Genomic DNA, 17,483 nt, shown 5'->3' with positions numbered 1-17,483 from the left:
GGGGCAGGGGCCCTGCTCTTATATAAATGTGGTGCAAAGTATACGGAATGGACCTTGCTACCCAAAGACGCTAAGTAGAAGACTTTTAATGAGTGACTGAATGGAATGAGTTAATATGAATAGGTAATGGGATAAAGAATAACGTTATTTTCCAATATTGTGCATCCCACACACAGTGCAAGTGACTGATGACACTCATAAGGAACAACACCCTCTTTTTCTTTTTTTATAAATAAATGTTTGTAAAATATAAATTTCTATTCACCTAACTTTTCCACCTAAACTGAAATTTTGTGTTCCATTCATGCTCACATATTGGTAGCTTTAAATCATCTTATCATGCCCCATGATGGAGCCTGTCCTTTTGTAGCAAAGGAATCTGAACAATCAATCAGAAGAGGGCAAGGCAAATAAACATAAAGATATCTGAAGACTGTTATTTGCTGGAGGATACTGCTTCATGATGACAATGCTTCATGAGCCTTCTGACATTCAACCCCTCCACTACCGCTTACACTATTTCCAAAGCCAGCTGCACAGTCACAGCTCCAAATGCCAAAGAAAATTCTCTCTGCTTTGTGAGATTAAAAACCAGCAGTATTTTCCTCCCCATGAGCAACTAAATTAGTGACAGCCTGGCTTCTTGTAGGTTCTACTCCTCTAAAATGCACTATAACTGTACCCTCTCTCATGTTACTGTATTATTTGAACAAAGAAGGTGAATTTTATGGCTGGCCCAGAGTTAGGTACACAGTGACTGCCCAGCAGCACACACAATATCCCATAATTTTTTCTAAACAGGGTTACGCACAGGCAGACACAGCAAGAGGCACCATTCCCTTCCTGGCCAAGACGACCAGCCTTTTTGAAGGGACTGGTGAAGAAATCCAGTAAGGAGGGTGGAAAGATAAATGCAGAATTTTCAAAGCACTGATAAGGTGGAAGTGGAAGGAAATAGGATTCAGAGAGGCAAATCTACAATTAAACTAGGAAACTACAATAATAATGGAGAAAGAATGTGGACAATAATGATGGAAAAGGTATGTGACCATTCTGCAGATCCACATCCAGTAAGGAGTTTCCACCATCTGTCCTGAACACATCCTTTCGAAGAAATTCCTAGCAGTGCAACAACAGTCTTAATGTTCAAATAAAGTAAGTTGCAACATGCAACTTTGAAAGTTATTCTGGGAAAGAGGGAAGATAAAAACAAATTATATAAGAGGACATAATGCAATGATACTGTGAAAAAACAAGCAGTGAAAGAGTAAAGGTTAATGTAAGAAAGGAAAAAAGTGTTTCACCCAAAATGACGCTCATCAAAACATCTGCTGATCCCATTAACCAGATTTCTCAGTGGTTAAAGCTGCACGAAAAGATGATCAAGATGCCAAATTTCTACATTGTACATTTAAAGCAATCTAATACTAAATTTTAAAGGGATTAAAAATTTTCCAGTAGAAGCTGAATATTCAGAAGAAGAAAAAAGTATAACAGTGTCCCTATCAAGCAATAATTTTACTTATTGATGACACGGGCAGTGAAACTTGCACAAAGTCTGAAAGCAACCACTTCACCTAAAATTAGGCACAAAGAAGCCAGCAGTGATAAATAAGTGGGATTTTTAACAGCTGTTGTGGTGCACTCAAATCTAATCTCCTGTTCATTCAGTCAAGTTATAACAACAGGCTGATACATGGATGTTTTGTATCAATACAGAGAAAAGAGTAATTCCCAGAATTTGTTTATTCGGCTCAGATGCAAGCTACAGCACGTTTAGTCTCATCATCGTTGACTCAAGAAGGATACAAGGAAAAGAATTTTAACAGCATTTGTAACAAGGTCCTGTAACTGAGAATTACTGACTTAGAAAGGGAAGTGCAGGAGAATCTTTAACTACTTTCTTATGTTTTGAGGGTAACATTTCCAATTTCCTACATCCCTCAAACACAGCATGTTTATTTGAGAGACTAATCTGGAAGCCAAACTGTAGTAACAGTGTGACAGAACACTTACCTCATATAATATTAATGGTAGGACACAAGAAGTGAGAGTAGAAATAGCCCATGTACACATTTCAAATATACACACCACAAAAGTATCAAGGGCACTTGCACTCCTTGCACAGGAGCAAGCATGTTTCTGTTGAAGAAAGCAGAGGTGAACTTAGCATCGTAGTGTGTCTTCCTCCAGCTTCAGCAAAACCAAAAACTTACATTGAATCATCAGGAGGCAGCTACAGTATTGTCAACTTTGAAATGTGCCAGCCAAAGTATTCTCAGCCCAGTACTTAGCACTGTATTACTGCTTGTAGTAATAATTGAAAACTGATTGTAAACAATATGAAACTATGATGTTCATGACTATTTTCATTATTCAGAAATTATATAAAATTAAAGGACAAATGTTGAAATGTTTAAAATTCTCACCACAACAATAATTTAACATCTACATTTTTAATAACGGGTAATGAGATCTGCTAACAAAAACAACTTTTTCAAATGACTGGTCTCCAAACTGACACAATACTTAGACCATCTCCACCAGTGATAGCTTTTTAGTGTTTTAAGTTGTCAGCATTAAGAAAAACAAGATACTACAGAATGATGTAGTAAATAGCAATATCACCAAAAACAAGCAAATCCAATTCCAACCAGGAATAAACTGTCTTGAGTAGTCACCAAGTAGCATGATAACCCAGCACGAACAGGCAAATGTAAGAGCTAGTAGCATCTCACTTACTAGAAGGCGAACTCAGGAATTTAATAGTAAATGCAGAGAAAAAGAGCCTGTTCTGGCAAGAGGTCAGATACAAAAATCCTAAGGAGAAAGAGCAATCTGACTGTCAGCAAAGATACTTCCAGTTAATTCTAAATATGGGGTTTGTTTTTTTTCCTTGAGTAAAACATTCTCTCCTCTGTTCTGCAAATCAGCAAGCAGACTAAAAGGAGCCAGTGTGTTCAGCAACCTCTTCAACACAGAGACTGCCACAGAAAGAAGACTGGTCCTCAGTTAAAACTTAGTTGAAAAAGTGATGGAATATCCAGTGCTGTTTCTCCAAAAGTTTCCTTTGGCTTCTGATTGGCATTAAAGTCGCTCTTCTGTGTAATTACTGCCTTTATTGAGGGTTTCTACCAACTTCTGCAGATACTACTTTTGCTCCTTAGATTTCATAATGGTTCTATCTCCCCCTGTTAAGAAATGTCAGTTAGTAACATCAGGGATTACTGAGTCCTTTCTCTTACAATACACTGCCTCCTTCTCACCAAAAAAAGAGAAGGGAAAAAAAACCCCTAAGAAACAAAAAGTCAAGTGACTTCAATGAACCACTGACCTGCATTTCAACTTGTTCTGTATGAAGCTGCAGAGATTAAGGAGAAATAGAAGCCCTTCACAGGATGGAACAGACCACCAGATCTCACCCCTAGCCTGAATTACTATCTTAGATTAGACTAGATGCTTATTCTTCAGATGATTAACATTAGGTAAAATCAAACACAGTTAATGAAGCGAAACACAAGAATCCGGTAAACTGGCTTCACAAAGCACTGTCAGCCCTACACAGCCAACCTTGCAAGCAATGGGAAGAAAGAATGTCCTTTCTCTATTTCTTAAATTTAGATTTCAAAAAAGCAGGTAGTAGTATCTGAAAACTGCAATTTTCAGTCTGGTTGAGATATATTACTAAAGTTTTGGGGAACACGTGATATCATTGAAAATCAAGGAGTTCAGAACACATGCAAACCAGTCTGGGGAAAAAAAACCAAAACGTAGCAGTAGCTGAAACTGCATCCAGTTCCCCTGAGGCAGAAGAAAAGAAATCTAAGTGGTTACCTCCTGCTTAACTAAAAAACAACTAGTACAAAGACTTCAAGAAGCAGCACTACACAATACACTTAACCTGCCCAATCTGACAAGTGATGAAGAGTTTTAGTAATGCTTTGCTGCAGTCTGAAGATGAAAGAATAAAACAAAGCTTTTCTTTTCATCTTAATGCAATAAATAATACATTTAAAGTACTCTTTAGTATTGCACTGAAGATTCTCTAACGGGTAAATAAATTGTGATGGGAAGAAAAGTAGCATTTACTATTAAAACCACAAAGTTTTCATTACTTGGAGGTCATCTTGTCCTGCTGAAGTAATGTTGCACCTAACAAGTGGTATTTTTAAATAATACAGCAGAAAAAACGCACTTAAAACCCCCTCCTACTCATGTCTGTGGAGAGATAATTTGGTTAAGAATATATTGTACTATAAAAGCAGAGAGGATGCTATATAGCAGAATGACAATTTCCTTGCATAGTGCTATCAGACTAATGCTAGTGAAAGCAAACAGTTCTAATTGAGTCATTGGTTTTATTTCATTAAAATTATCAGTATTTTTGATTTTATTCTTTAAGATAGTAAAATCATTCAGACTGCTCCAAATGACTTCTATTCTAACAATCCTTTAAATTACATACCCTTTTATCTTAGCCAGTTATCTGCTCTTTTTGACCTATAATCCCAGCAAGGTCTCTGAAGGACAAAGGAGAAATACCTGTATTTTATTCTTGTGCCTAGACACAGCACAGACCAGAGAAGTCAAAGGCTGAAATTTCAGAGGAAATATTAAATAGTTCAATGCCTATACTAGCAATCTGCAGCACATTTAACTCTCAGTATGAACCAAGAACTTGAGCACCTGTGAACTCCGATTTCTGCAAGAAAATACATGGAAGATTTCTAACAAGGACTGCAATAAATGTGTCCCAAACAGGCATAACAGTCTGTCAATTTCTGATTTCTAACAGATAATGTAACTGAAATTAAGAAAAACAAAACAAAACAAGAGAAAAAAAGAAAAAAGAAAACATGTTGCCAGATAGATTCTATTTAAATCTAAGGGGGCGGGGGGTGGGGGGGTGGGGGGGTGCATGGGGAATGATGCGACACGAACGACTACACCCAAACACCAAAAACAAAACCCAAACCACCACATAGTTTTCCCACCAGTTTGCCTCACAAATATTTGATAAACCTGGCTGCATTTTCCAAAAGTTCAGCCTAAGGCTAAACTCTGACTGACTACACTCAAAGGTCTAATGCTTTGCCAGAATTTAACTATAAAACAATTCAGTACTCTGAACTAGTAAAAGGCAATGGCATCAATTCCACACAAAAAATCATAAATATTTAGTCCTCAAAAGTCATTACTAAATGCTGTTTTGCAACGGGCTTCATAAACTCTGCACAATCTCTTTTTCCCAGATTAATTTTTTTCCTCTGTATTTTTAGAGACAGTTCCCCTAGCTTTCTTGACTGAGCTTACTGTAGCACTAGAAATTAATACAAGAATCACACACCAGCAGCCAACAGTTGTTTTTCAACATGATTTTCTGCTAACTACTGGAAGATTATGTTTTAGCACACAAATCTTGTGCTTCCACATCAAAAAGCAGGTGGTTTAACTTTTAACTCACAAGCCATTTCTAAGCAAACAGTTTGGATATGCTTGTTTTATCAGCTACGACAAAAATTGCTTTATGTGTACCGCGCAACTACTCCGAAAGATTTTTAGAGCAAATGGCTGCACTCAGTAAACCCAAATACAGAGCATGCAGCCTTAAGCAGAATAGCATGAAATTTAATTTCAACAAATCCACTGGAGACCAAAAAGCACACACTATGCAGTACATAAGAATTACCTGTTCCTAAGAATATATTGAAACAAAAATGACACTTCTAAATGAATGCCCATTGAAAGATGAATTCTGCCTACCTGCAAAAAGCCACACATACAGAAAGTCATTTGAGAGAAAAAACTCTTAAGAGAAGCTAACAATCATTGCAAACAACCTACATCAGCCTGAGACCCAGTTACTTATGGGTATGAGCAGGACAGGACCAGACACAGAGTGCTCCTTCCTTGAATTTCATTTGGGGTATCAAGAGTTCTCCATTGGCTGTAAAATGAGAACCCCTAAATACATCAGTCAGGTGGGTCTCTAATATTTGACAATATTTGTGGGATATATTGGCTTTCTTCCTGACCCTCATGTAGGAGGGAAAAAAACCAAACAAAAAACCCACACAACTCAATCCACAAGCTCTCAAAAATCTAATTCCACGATTTTGCAATTTGTTGAACCCTTGCAAACACCAGAATTTGTTTCTTTAGTTCCCTTTACAACAGTGAGTAACAACAAATAAAGCAAGGGCGGGGGGGGGGGGGGGGGGGGGGGGGGGGCGCAGCGGGAGTGCCAATCAATTACTGCGATTCTAGCCTTAAATGCTTCCTACACACAGACCACTTTTTTCGAAGTTGAACATGATCATTTCATTACAATGACAGAAAGAAACAGAGGGAGAAAAGAAGGGAGAGACAGAGAGACCTGTTCCATGTTTGGCCTGTCCTTCCAACTACACAATGAAACTTAAACCAAATCTTTATCATGCCAAACTCCAAGTCAAACTCCAAGTTAACATTAGCACAGATGTCATTTTTTGGAGCATATTTAAGTGTTCTGCATTTCATGCAGTCCACTACTATACTGAGGTATAAATAAGGTATTTTAGAGGGCTGGTTGCATTGACTTTAATTGTTATTACTAATTTAACTGTAAAAGTTTTTTTATGTTGGGGGGGGGGGAGGTAATCCTTCACTGAACAGCAAAAAATGTTATTTTAGTATTACGGAGGAAAAAAATAATTCTAATCTACAAAAAGCTTGAGGACTGCTTCACCTTGCCACACTCTCCTTCTGAAGATTCAGTCCAGACCACTTAAGCCATGCCTACACTCTCCAGCTCCATTAGTTGTGTGATCGGCTTGCTCCCCTTCCACTAGCACCAGCACTCTGATGACTTTTGATGTCATTTCTGATGACAGTTGCTTAAGTAGCTGATTCGGGAAAGACAGGCTTAAGTTTGACATAATTTGCAAAAGATGGTTGTCACCGAACAGGAAAAGTCATACTACTGCTCCTGTGCACACTCCTGCTTCCCTCTTCTGGACACACACGGTTCATTCAACTAAGGGTGTTAAGCTAGTACGAAACTCTTCTTGTAGGGTGTTTCTGGATGGTTTAGATCACTAGACACTGAGATATTAGAGGAATGGTCAGACATGAGACAGTCAGATGAGGTTAGTTGTAACATCAGACCAAAGTTTTAAATATATGGTGTTTGCATGAGAAGTGCCAACACCTTTTGCCACTCATTCTTGTCCTACCCTTAGACATGCATGTAAAATGTCAGTTGTTCCACAAGATGTATCAGCACTTGAAATGCAATTAGAGTGGGCAGCCCAGAGGTGCAGTCTGCATGATGACATCTCAAAGAGAGCACTTGAGTGAAGAATCAAAACGCTGCTTTTGAACTCGGTAACTGTTGGGAACATAGTGTTAGAGTACCCCAGACAAATGCAGGCTTTTTCATTCCCACCTTGAAAAGCTCCTGTTCATAAGCGCGATGAGCATTTTGTAAGGTTCTAGGTGTTCCTCTTATACGTTTATGTACCTTTTCCATATTCAACAATCCAAGTCTTTTAAACAATTAAATTAGGGCTTTTTGCATACTCTCAGATTCTCATCACATCTTTCCACCCCTCCATTAATCACACACCATCCTTCTCATGAGGTTAACATTGTACTTTAAGGACACAGAGTGAACTGAGCCCTTCAACAGCTCTGAACTCCAAATTACTATGAAATAAAAGAAAAAAGCCCAGATGTTTAAGTTGCATTATTTGCTAGTTTTCCCCTCTAATTTCAGAACCATTTCACAAGGACATACCCAGCCACTCGACATGTTCACAGAACACCCTGCATGTCATACAGACAGTGAGAACTTTAATTTATGCAGTACTTGCTTCACCTCCCATGCATAATTCTATCTTCCCTCTACTCCTGCAATCTAGCGACATGAATGTCAGGCTCAACTAAAGATTTGCTGTTACACTGACAGCATTAAAAGTTTGGCATCTTTAGCAGTCTTGTGAGTTACAAGATGTTTCACCTTTTGATAATAAAATACTTCCATCAATAGTGAACCTTCAACGCAAAGAATATCAATATACATCACTGAAAATAAAGTTATCTCCAAGAAACTCAGTGACAGCTAAGTGGCAATATAGCAAGCCACAGGAGAGCAAGAGCAAGTGCTGCAGCACCACACATGCAAGAATACCCAGAACAGCTTGCTCAAATTTACATCTCACATCAAAAATATATATACACTGATCAGACTGCTGCCTGGGTGTCAGAAGCAATGCTGTTCAGACGAAGCTATCCTTCCTCTACAGGTAAAGGTATTATGCCATGTATCTACTTCCTTCAGCAACAGCAGTAGGATGAACCTTACTCAACAAAACTGCCAAACATTCTTTGGAATGTATTCTTGCCACGACAGCTACATTAAAGGCTTCCAAGAATTTCAGACCAAAAGCCTATCAGAAGTCACCAGCATTTCTCACAAATATCTCTGCATCCCTTTGAAAAACTTTTATTATTTCTCCCAGAGGTCAGAGGGAAATAAAACCAAAACCACAAACATGCTCTTAAAAGCAAACCCAGTATTATTCCATAAGATGCAAATCACAGCCTTGCAGGTTACCAGAGGTCCACAGACCAACTCAGTTCCTTGACTGAGGATTTCTACTCAATTTATTTCAGAGTTTTACAGTACCAGTAAAGTTTTAAACCTCCTTCTAAAAAAAGAGTACCCAGAGCTGTACCTAGAGAGGGGCAAATAAACACTACCAAATGTAGAGACCAAGCCCTCCTGTTTGCTCCTGCAAGAAGAAAGGCTGCAAATCCGTGTCAGTGGTCAAAAGGAACTGCCTGAGATTTACAAGGGTCTCACAGCAAAATAAAAGCAGGGCATCAACCTAGGCATTCCTAACTGGTTTTTTTCCCTTTTCTAAAATTAAGAGGAACTCTACAAAATATAGTCACAGAAACGTCAGTTTACTTCATCTTTCAGTTTACACAGAGAAAAGGTGTTGTTGCAACAGAAAGGTAGTCAAAAACAATTAATACATTAAACAGCACAGAACTAACGGGATTTATTTGCAGAGGATTCTTGCTTAACTGGCATAAATTTAGCCAAACTCTGTAAACTTCCAGACACGCATAAAAACTGAAAATGCAAAACAATTCAAAGTTACAATAATGCAGAGCCTCCCACAACATTTATCATGAGGTATTCCAGTTCTACTTTTTTTCATGCAGCATCTGACTAGCCATAATTACTACCACCATCAGTACACACTGCAGTTCTTCAAAGAAAATAATTTTTTCTTAAAAGTATTCCTAAAAGCCATACAAAGAACAAGGTCAATGACTCTGGTGTAAAACTTCTCAGCAGTGTTCTCTTGCGCTGCACATTGCAAGAGACCAGTCCAGGCAGTCACAATGGTCCCTTCTCATGTTATAAATTAAAAATGCTCTTGCACTGAGCAAACATTTTCACAACCTACTACAAAAATCACAGGATTAAGGTTGGAAGGGGCCTTAGAAGTAATTTTTTCAAACTCTCTGCCTAAAGCAGATTCAGCCTTGAGATCGGACCAGATTGCTCAGGGGTTTATCTACTCACATCTTGAATGCCTCCAAGGATGGAGGCTGCTCAGCCTCATTGGAAGACCTCTTCCGATACCTGGCTGGTCTTATCATGACAACATTTTTCCTTGTTGCCACTTGGAACGTCTCCTGCTTCAGTGCTCACTGTTTCTTGCCCTCATACCATGCATCACCATGAAGAACCTGTTACCAGCTTCTCAATGAGCCCCACAGATATGGGAAGGCTGCTATTAGGCTTCCTCAAAACCTTCTCTGCTTGACCTTGAACAAGCCAAGTTTCCTCAGCCTCTCACAGGGAAGGCACTCCAGCCCCTGACCCTTAGTGACATTGTTCCAGCTCCTTTTCAGCAAAGTTACAGCCCAGACAGGGAATCCCCAGCCTGCACTGTGGCAAAGGGTTGCATCTTTCCTAGTGCATTTGTCCTTGTTGAATTTGTGAGGTTCCTGTTGGCTCATTCCTCCAGCCAGTCCAGGTCCCTCTGGATAGCAGCCCTGCCCTTGACTGTCGTCCCCCCAGTTTGCAGTCAGCTGCATTGAAGAACGTGTGCTCCACCTCCTCCTCCAGGACACTGACAAAGCTGTTAATCAGGACAAACTCCTGAGGAACCCCACGATACCAGTCTTCAAGTAGAACATGACCCATTAGCCACAGCCTCTGCCCCTGACCATCCAACCAGGTGTTTTTAACCCAACTCATCGTCCCATTATCCACACTGCAACATCCTAACTTGGACACAAGAATATTAGGAGAGGCAGTGCTGAACACCTTGCTGAAGTTGAGGTGAATAACACCTACTGCCCTTCCCTCTTTTACAAATTAATTCATTTTGTGGTCTGTCTCTGCTTCCACATCCTGCTGGACTCATATTTACACAGAAGCTCTATCACAAGCACCCTGTTTAACCACACCAGCCTCCCAATAGATCTGTTGATTTTCCCGAGTACTGGCATGGATCATTCATGCACTGAGAAGAGGTTGTCCTTAAGGACCTCACAGCTTCCCTGAGCTTATCCCTTAGAGCTACCTGTTATGGGATCTCACCAACTAGCTCTCTTCATAACCAGAAGTTTGTCTCCTTCAAGTTCAGTTAAATGCTGGTTATGTCTTCATCTACAACCTCACTCTTTAAATAAACCTTCCTGCACATCTCAAAAATACTTTCTTAAATGTTTCCAACTAAGCCGAGATACCCTGGGCCACTGAAACCCCATCAAAAGATACACACCCCAACACAACAGGGTACACAATTAAAAGGCATCATTCCACACAAATGAACAAAGCTAAGAAATATATCTTTCTCTACTGGAAACATGCAAGGTCTAACCTGATTTCTGAGGAGATGTCAGCAGTGCTTATTTTATTATACCTACACAATACACAGTACTTTATAGCATGGGCCCTTTATGATTGTTTTCATGGGGACAGTATAGCAACAATAACAAATAATTTAATTTTAAAAAAAAATCCTCTGTCCTCAGTGTCATCTGTTTCTGCAAAGGGGAAAAAATGGTTGACATGCAGAGACTCTTGATAACTTAAGCACTTGTTCTTTTTTTTTTGTTATAACAGACTAACAGCTTTTCAGATATCCACTAAGCTGATGAATTAGACCATTCCCTTTGTCTGTTATGACTAAAGCTTTAGGTATAATACACACTCAGGGAAGAAAAAAAAAAGTATTCGTTGTCTAACCAAATTACTTTTCATCAATATTGCTTTAGGAATTACAGACATACTTTAAAGATTTTACACTTCTTAAATATTTTAGTGTGTTTAATATTACTCAGAAGTCAGAAAATTAGCCAAGCAAGCTAGGATGCTTCAAGACATAGTATTTAGATGTCAGATTCATTGTAATTGTATGTAATTTCATTTTCCGACCCCAGACTGAAGTCAATAAATTCGTCATATCGGCAAGCAACAAGATACACATTCTTTCATGTAATCTAATCCATTATTCCTCCACCAAAAGCTATCAAAAGACTTGACTTAAAGAAAGGGCTGCTTTTAATAGCTCTAATGTTTCTCCCTCTATAGATCTTTTTTATTTGTGTAGAAAAGTGTTATTTGTCTAGAAGATACAAACGCAGGCTAACAAACTGTTGAGTTCAAAACTTGCCCAGCTGGCAATTCAAAAGCCAGAGCCAGCCTCCAAACACCACCATCCTTGGGTAACTCTCTTCAGAAGCAGTGAGAGACCCACTCCGTCAGAAAAACAAGTCACTATCACCAGATTCATACACAGGAGAGGAGGAGCTGCCTGGAAAGAGGTCTCATTAACGGTGCAAGAGGCTTTACCAAGAAACCAAGCCCCAGCACTGCTGCATCACAGAAGATACCCAGATTTGGGATCCAACTCCCACAGCCATCAGTGGAGAGTAGGTCAATATTCAGTGATCAGGACACTGGCTTTGAGGCAAGTGCCCTTTCTGTAATGGCACCTTATTAGACAAATGCAGACTCTGACAAGTTAGATGTAGCTACAAAATAAACAAATAGGTTGACTGTTCTTACATCATCAAAGAAATTCAATAGTTGGTAATTCTTTATCAAAAAACATTCAGTGAAAGAGGAACGAATGATAGGGTAACATGTACTTAAGTATAATTTAATCCTCTTAAACACAAATCATTTTAGCAACTGAGGTATAACACCAATTATACTTTCCTGTGGAAATACAAGCACTTCACCTAAATCACTAGTTATTAAAGCAAATATACAGAATAGGTTTCCCAAGCTTGTGAGCAGTCAAAGGCATCACTTAGCCCCTCAGTAAATAAAAATAAAAAAATTTAAAAAACACTATTTCCAACACACAAAGAGAAACAAAATAAAGGATCAAGATATGTACATACTGTGAATTAGCAAAGAATTACTGGGGTATTAAAGTCTTCACCTCTAGTTACCACATACCAAAAATCACATATGCTTATTTGCAAGGCTACTTCCATAACCCAAGTTTAAGGATGAAAAAGCAACAAGCACCGCCATGAAAGCAGGTAGGATGTGCAAGTATGATTCCATATAAATCCTTTGTCTACAATAATTTCTTCACCACAGCAAAATACATGTGCAGAAGGCTAGTATTTAAAAAAAAGGATGGACAATCTGGCTGTCCATACATTAAACTACAGTCCAACTCCATTTAAATCTTCCTTAAGCAAGCACTAAATTCTAAGCAATTTTATTGGGCAAACTGTATTTCATGAGCCAGGTTAATAGCTGAAGTCCTTTTTAGCCCTAATATTATCCTTGCTTTCACTACGCCACAGGCTTCCTATTCATAAAGTGGAAAAACAAACCTCTAACACAGCATCATTTGGGAGCCCAAAACTTTGTAAAACATCCGATTGCTGGATTTGCTTGACAACATTAAATGCTTACGTCTGACCTCTTCACCCTGACATTCCTAGAGGGCAATTCATCTTTTTCTGAAGTAGGATTCTCAAATAAGCCAGATGAGTTGTCCCCCAAAATGCCTTTTTCTTTCTAATGACTACAGAGGGAGTCCAGCTCTGATAGCAACAGAAAACCAACTTTCTACGCTTCAGACAAAAGAAAGATGCAACGTTCTGCTCATTCAGGTCTTGCTGCAAGGCCTACTACTGCCACAGGACTTGTTTTTAATCATTGTTGAGTTTCGGTGGGATTTTTTCTAAGTATCAAGGCAAAAGACCCTTAGGAAATACTGATATTAATATTTTTGGAGCACTGATAAGAAGTCTTACTTGAACCTTACACATTTCACATAGAAAACACACACAAATCACATGTTCCAATCTCTGCCATTCGTTTTCACTCCTTCAGTAGCTACATCACATTCACTGTGCCGCAGTATTTTAACTTAGAGCACAGGTTGCCTGTCACAAAGCCCGTTTGATGCATTTGAACAGGCCTCAATAACGGAATAGAACAAGTTAAGAAAGCCATCGTTCTGAGCCATCGATCTGTATAAACAGTATGTGACTTATTTCCACTATTCCATGATAGGAAAATAGCGTATTATTCTTTTACTGTTTACTTATCTATATTTCAACAGAAGCTCACAATACTAAAATTCAGCATTGATTAAGTATGCAAGAATTTCCACTTCAGAGCTCAATACATATTTGGAATGGATATTTGCTTTTCTGGTTTTGTTGTTGAGTGTTCGGGTTTTTTTAAAAAAAAGAAGTCTTTAACAACAAATAACACCACAGAAAACCAAGTCTAATAAACAGTTGTGTTTTACACTTCAATATCAGTCAGAAGAAAACAAAGAGTAACTCAACTCCTCTAAAAGCCTACAAATTACCTCCTTCTTCAAAAGGAGATGAGCAAAACAGTTAATGTCAAAAAATCATCTCTACAAAATGGCAATGAGCTCATTAAAATGCTCCGAACAGCACATTTGATCTTCTTCCTCACATTAAAAAAATAAAACACCAAAACAAAACAGAAAAACATGGGCATACCTGAACCAGATGCTGATCGGTGCTGAGACTGCGGTCTTCCACTGGGCGAAGAAGGTTCCTTCATACGATCAATGACACTGTCAGACAGCTGAAAAACATAACCCCCAACCTAGAGTCAGACTGCATCTTCTCCTTTATCCCCATTACCCCTTTCTTCCCCAAAAAGTTAAGTAAAACTTTAGAAAAAAAAGAGCATAGAGCCCCAAAATAAGGTATGACAGCTGCCAAAACTCTATTCACAATGCAAAATAAACTATTTCCCCCCATTTGTGGCATGAGCATTCATCTCTTGCGACTGAACAAGTTTATTTTGGCACTCTCAGAACACAAGAAACTGATATGACAGAAGAGAGGATATGGGGAAAAATAAAGGAAATAACACCCTTTGTCACGTTGCTTGTAATTAATCAACCTTTTTGCTTTTCCCAGTTACTTGGATGACAGTCAAATATCACACCACGCAGGCACAAAGCACTTAACTCAGGAGGAACTCCATCCTAATAAAGCCCTCCCTCAAAATACTTGTGCAACACAAGTGGTCACAACAGGTGTAGTCAAGCACCAAGTTGATTCTAATGTTGACACATGCACACACAAAAAAAATGTCACAAATTATGCAGAATCAAACAGAATAACAGTAATGTCCAATTTCAGCTCTACTGTAGCCTACACATAAAATTAACAGAAGGTGAAGAAGTAATAACATGAAAACTGCTGGTTTTCAACTTAAAACTTTTTATTGGTCTGAACACCAATTCTATCAAAATACTGTTTTGGCAGCCCATGAAAATTTATTTTAATTAGCAAATTCTTTACTAAAACCTACAGCATGATGTCTCTCACTGGCAGAAATCCATTACAAAGATTTCACTAAAATCTGTAATCTAATATGCATGTGTAAAATTTCTTCAGCATACGATTTCTTAACCCAATCGTTAAAACTCTCAATTTAACCTCACATAGTTAAAAGTATGTAAACAGTGAGGTATATCCTACTTTCGGATGCTCTGTTGACTAACATTATTTAATTAGCGAAGCTACATTTTCCTAGTACCCATGATATCATTCTGGTTTTATTCCCAGTATTTCAAAATCCAGGATGCTTTAGAGAAATTCCAATAGTCTTTGCCTGTATTTAAGCACATTTCATAGCAGATGAACTTTGCTACGAACACTTACATTACCATCACCTACTTGCCCAAGGGCATTAAATGACCAGAACTGAAAAATATTAGCGTGCTGAAACAGGCAGCAGTTTCTATCATGGTTCATTCTGCCACACTCCTCCCTGTGAGCAGCAATAAAAGACAACTTATTATCATTCCTGGTATGAACTACACACTGTCTTCCATTGAAAAATTTCTAAGCTGCAAGATTTCTCAGTGTCTTGTGTCACAAGCTATCTTCTGGTATAGTATAGGCAAGAGCAGGCCATAAAGTGGGAAAGAACGGGAATGCTTCTGCAGGTACACGGGCTGTCAGCTACCCGGCAGCAAGAGCGCCGGGTGTGGGAAGGGAGGCGCTCCCATCCGTAGAGGTCAGGGAAAGGCAGAACCACCTCTCCTCGTTGCACATCTCCTACAGGCGTCCTGCCGCCCAGCTGCGGTCAGCGGGCTGGGGGCTGGACCTCCCGACGGCAGCCTCCTGCTCCCGCTGGGCTTCTTGCCGCCGCAGGCGCCCCCAGACCCGAGCGGCGCGGCCCCCGCCGAGCCCCAACGGCCCAAGCGACGCAGGGGAAAGAGGCGGGGGTCAGTGCGGGAGAAGGGCCGGGAGCGGAGGCCGACACCGTGCGGGGCCGGGGCCGCGGGGCCAGCAGTCTGCGGGCAGCAAACGAGGAACGAGGGGTCGGGGCGGGCCGAGCTCAGGGCGGCCCGGGGCCAGCCAGGCCCACAGCGTTCCGGCGGGCCCCGGCGAGCGCCCCCTGCCCGAGGAACCCCCGGGGAGCCCCGCTCTCACCCGCACGCCCTTCACCACCGTGATGTTCTCATTCTCGTCCGCCTCGAAAGTGACGCGCCGGGTGCTGCTCCCACCGCCGCCCATCTTCGCCCGGCGCCACCAGGCCACGGCCAGGGACGGCCCCAAGGAGACTCACTGTCCCCGCTGCCAGCGCGCCCCGCAACAACACTGCCCCTTATTGGCCCACCGCTCCCCCCACCCCGCCCTCCGCTCCTAGAACCTTGTTCCCTATTGGCTGCGGGGCCGTAGCCATGGAGACGGCGCGCCCCCGCCGAGGAGCGGTGAGGGACGCGGAAAGGGAGCGGAAACTTTTTCGGTTTAAACTTCACCGGGGGCGCGCGGACTACGCGCCCCAGGGAGCCCAGCGGCGGGGCGGGGCCGGGGGCGGGGCGGGCCCTGCGCGACGCCCGCTGGGTAGCGCAGTTCTGGCGGCCGCCCTGAGGGTGGGCGGGGGGCGCGGCCCGCAGCCCGGCCGGCGCTGCCGGGACCCAGCCGCGCTCCGAGGGGGCGTTCGGGGGTCCCCCCAGCCCGGTCGGCGCTGCCGGGACCCAGCCGCGCTCCGAGGGGGCGTTCGGGGGTCCCCCCAGCCCGGTCGGCGCTGCCGGGACCCAGCCGCGCTCCGAGGGGGCGTTCGGGGGTCCCCCCAGCCCGGCCGGCCCCGCTGGCGCCGAGAGGCCGGGTGCTGCTGCCCTCCCTCAGCGGGCCCAGTCTAACCGTGGGGGCGGGGGGCTGGGCCCGGGCCGAGGCCTCATCCCCATTTCCACATCGTAACGGCACAAAATTACCATTAACGTCGCCCCTTTGGGCACGAGATTTTCTTTCCAAGAGATGGATGATGTTAATAACGCATAATGCATTTTCTTTTCAGCCTTTTCTATTGTATATAAACTGCATCTAGATCTGGCTGTTCTGCAAGTAGAATCCTCCCTGCCGATCCCACGGCTTGTCTTGGTGGCTGGAATCGCAGAGCTGAGTGCTGGGAATACATTTGTGAGGAGAAAAAAAGATGTTCTGCGGTGTATAATACCAAAAAAAAGTACTGCATTCTAGATGCCAATGGTGTCAAATACATCTTTGAATTTCTCAAGCCTAAATAAATACAAGCCAAGAAGTACCCTTACATAGCTGGAATATATGAATACACACTGGTTTGCCTCTTCTGTGACCTGGCCTCTTTTACCCAGTGAAGCCCCAGCCTTCTGCTGGGACATCTTGACACTGGCAACACACAAATAATAACTATGATAACTAGGAGACTTATCTTTCTTTTCCCTCCCTTCCAAGTCCTTCACCTGCTTGGCTCAAGGCAGGATAGCCTGTTCCACTCCCCTTGCAAGAAATTTGCCCCAAAAGTGTTTACACAATGATCACTACAGATTACTGCTGCCTCTGTCAACTGACGCATTTCATTTCTCTGAATCGATGCAAACATCATGTTGTCTGCGTTAACAGAACTGCTCACATATCCTTGATATATTTTCAAGCAATTTTTATTTGGATGTAAAGTG

General features: G+C 41.4%; 1 protein-coding gene across 4 annotated transcripts in view; it reads right to left on the bottom strand.

The window, feature by feature from the left end:
• Positions 1 to 16,146, bottom strand: part of CHCHD3 (coiled-coil-helix-coiled-coil-helix domain containing 3) — a 164,008-nt gene extending 147,862 nt beyond the window's left edge. For 2 of the 4 annotated variants that reach the window (XM_040594388.1, XM_040594390.1), the window contains exons 1-2: positions 15,976 to 16,146; positions 14,020 to 14,107 (exon numbers count right to left, since the gene is read on the bottom strand). In XM_040594388.1, the coding sequence (XP_040450322.1) occupies positions 14,020 to 14,107; positions 15,976 to 16,059 (172 nt within the window). In that variant the 5' untranslated portion in view covers positions 16,060 to 16,146. The remainder of the gene's footprint in view (positions 1 to 14,019; positions 14,108 to 15,975) is intronic. The other 2 variants (XM_040594387.1, XM_040594389.1) reach the window with 1 other exon arrangement.
• Between the last annotated feature and the right edge of the window lie 1,337 nt (positions 16,147 to 17,483).

This window comes from Falco naumanni, chromosome 5 (assembly GCF_017639655.2).
Source record: "Falco naumanni isolate bFalNau1 chromosome 5, bFalNau1.pat, whole genome shotgun sequence".
NCBI classification, from domain to species: domain Eukaryota; kingdom Metazoa; phylum Chordata; class Aves; order Falconiformes; family Falconidae; genus Falco; species Falco naumanni.
The sequence above is the reverse complement of the archived record's forward strand: the minus strand, read 5'-3'. Positions and strand labels throughout refer to the sequence as shown.